Genomic DNA, 2,116 nt, shown 5'->3' with positions numbered 1-2,116 from the left:
GGTCGTCTGGCAGCGCCGTGGGGGTGCCGGGGCCCAGCGGTGGCGCCTGCAGCAGCATCTCCTGGATCCGGATCTGCTGCAGGATGGCGGGCAGCTCGTAGTGGTGGAAGAAGTAGATCATGGAATGCTGGGGGCAGGGGGCACAGATCAGGCGCTGCCCAGGGCCCACCTGCCATGGGCGGCCCTGGGAGCCAGGGGCCTCACCTGGATGAAGAGCCAGGAGGTGACCAGGGCCAGGCTGCTGTACTGCCCGTTGAAGCGGTAGTGGTATGCGTAGAAGGCGAAGTGGTACAGGTAGAAGAACCTGTGAGGGCCACGGTGAGCACCCCTGCCGGAGCCCACCCGGCCCCCCGCACCCTGCCACCCGGCAGCACTCACCGCAGCCAGTGCCTCTTGCTGGTGTTGGTGTGGCAGCAGATGGCGTCGTACTGGTCAGCCAGCCACACGATGAGGATGATGTAGAAGGCGGTGGTGGTGTCGTTGAAGAACTCCGACATGATGGCCTCCATCCCTGCGGGAAGCCACGGTTAGGTGCACCCAGCAAGGAGGCTGGGGCCTCGGAGAGGGGTTGTGGGGGGCGGGCAGAGGGGTCCTCACCCACAAGGGCCAGGATGACGGTCAGCAGGGGCGCTGCAGGGAAGGCGATGGCCATGTTCATCTCCAGCATCTGCAGGAGGTCCACTGCGGGCAGAGGGTGGCGGCGGGCAGACCCGGTGAGGCGGCCTCGGGGTGGGGGGTGGGGCAGGGGGCCACGGGGGCCGGGGGCTGAGCCCGCCCTCCATTCGGCGGGTGGGGAGACTCACCAATGAAGACGAAGATCTGGTGGTGGGAGTAGCGCAGCAGCATGGACACGCTCAGCGTCTGCGGAGAGGCCGCGTGAGGCCGGGGAGGGCGGCCCGCCCTGCGCCCCCTGCCCGCCCCGCCCCGCGCACTCACAAAGATGACCATGATGACGAAGGCGGCCAGGTAGGACGTGCGGGCCATCCACATGCTCACGAAGCGGTAGTGCTCGCCCGACACCACGTTTCGCAGGAAGCCTGGGAGGGGCGGGCGGGGGCGTGGGGGGGGCTGTGAGCACCATCACTCATCACCCAGGACGCCCCAGTCCCCAGACCCGGTCCTGGACGCACCCTTGTTCTCCTCATTCTCTGCCAGGCCCTTCACGCTGGACATGAGAATGTCGTCATAGCCCAGGAACTCAGCTAGCAACAGGCGGCTGAAACGGTCCCCGAAGCACTGGTCCCGCGTGGGGTCTGTGGGTGGCATGCGATGGGGGTGTGTCTGGTAAGGCCCCCGGTGGCCTGTCGCCCCACCGGAGCAGTGCCGGGACCATACATCTACAGGGGATGGAGCAGGGACGGCCCCCAGACCTCGGTTTCAAGTGCTCCTGGGTCACCCCCACTCAGGCCCCCTCCCAGGTGACTCACCCAGGGTGACCACCATGACCGGGATGCTGAGCCGCTGCCGTGTGGCCTGTGACAGGCGCAAGAAGCCGTACTCCAGCGAGTACTCCACGATGTACTCATCCTGCGGCCACACTGTGGGCGGGGCGGGCATGACCTGTCAGTCGGCGGGACCCTGCCGAGCCGCCTGCCCTCCTTCGGAGGGCCCCAGGGCACAGAGCGGGACCAGGCAGAAAGACCTGGGGCCAGACCCGTCTCCCTTAGCCCCATGTGCTCCTGACAGTGGGGTGGCGGCTCCCCAGGGGACCCCGTCTGGCGTCTTGGCAGCACGCACCTTTCGAGGGCGTCTCGGGGAAGGGGAACTCCTGGCTGTCGTTCAAGGCCTCGGGGCCCCCTGGCGGCTTGAACACCTTGGGCTCGATGTCCAGCTCAAACTGCAGGGCAGTGGGAGGTGGGGTGTCCAGCACTGGGGGCTTTGGCCCACGCCCGTCCCACTGCCTGAGAGGACACGCACTCCTCCCTGGCCACTGTGCCCGAGCAGCCTCCACCTGCCACATCCCACCAACACCAGGCTCCTGCCGACAGGACCCCGCCTCTGACTGCACCAGCGTGCCCTCCCTGTGGGCCCCTCATCCACCCCAGCCGAGCCTCCCGGGACCCATCAGCACCCAGAGCGAGGCCAAGCCCCTGCAGGTAACAGTCCGCTCAGCCAG

At 67.8% G+C, this 2,116-nt stretch overlaps 1 protein-coding gene across 1 annotated transcript in view; it reads right to left on the bottom strand.

The window, feature by feature from the left end:
- Nucleotide 1: 1 nt before the first annotated feature.
- TMEM259 (transmembrane protein 259) overlaps nucleotides 2-2,116 on the bottom strand; it is a gene marked incomplete at its 3' end in the record, with an annotated part of 5,213 nt that continues 3,098 nt past the window's right edge. The window contains exons 2-10 of the mRNA XM_011375232.2: nucleotides 1,738-1,978; nucleotides 1,428-1,538; nucleotides 1,131-1,253; nucleotides 937-1,037; nucleotides 804-861; nucleotides 598-681; nucleotides 379-511; nucleotides 205-304; nucleotides 2-127 (exon numbers count right to left, since the gene is read on the bottom strand). Coding sequence (XP_011373534.2) covers nucleotides 2-127; nucleotides 205-304; nucleotides 379-511; nucleotides 598-681; nucleotides 804-861; nucleotides 937-1,037; nucleotides 1,131-1,253; nucleotides 1,428-1,538; nucleotides 1,738-1,978 — 1,077 coding nt within the window. The remainder of the gene's footprint in view (nucleotides 128-204; nucleotides 305-378; nucleotides 512-597; nucleotides 682-803; nucleotides 862-936; nucleotides 1,038-1,130; nucleotides 1,254-1,427; nucleotides 1,539-1,737; nucleotides 1,979-2,116) is intronic.

Source organism: Pteropus vampyrus, unplaced genomic scaffold (genome assembly GCF_000151845.1).
Source record: "Pteropus vampyrus isolate Shadow unplaced genomic scaffold, Pvam_2.0 Scaffold267, whole genome shotgun sequence".
Taxonomy (NCBI): domain Eukaryota; kingdom Metazoa; phylum Chordata; class Mammalia; order Chiroptera; family Pteropodidae; genus Pteropus; species Pteropus vampyrus.
This window is presented reverse-complemented; position numbering and strand designations above follow the sequence as displayed.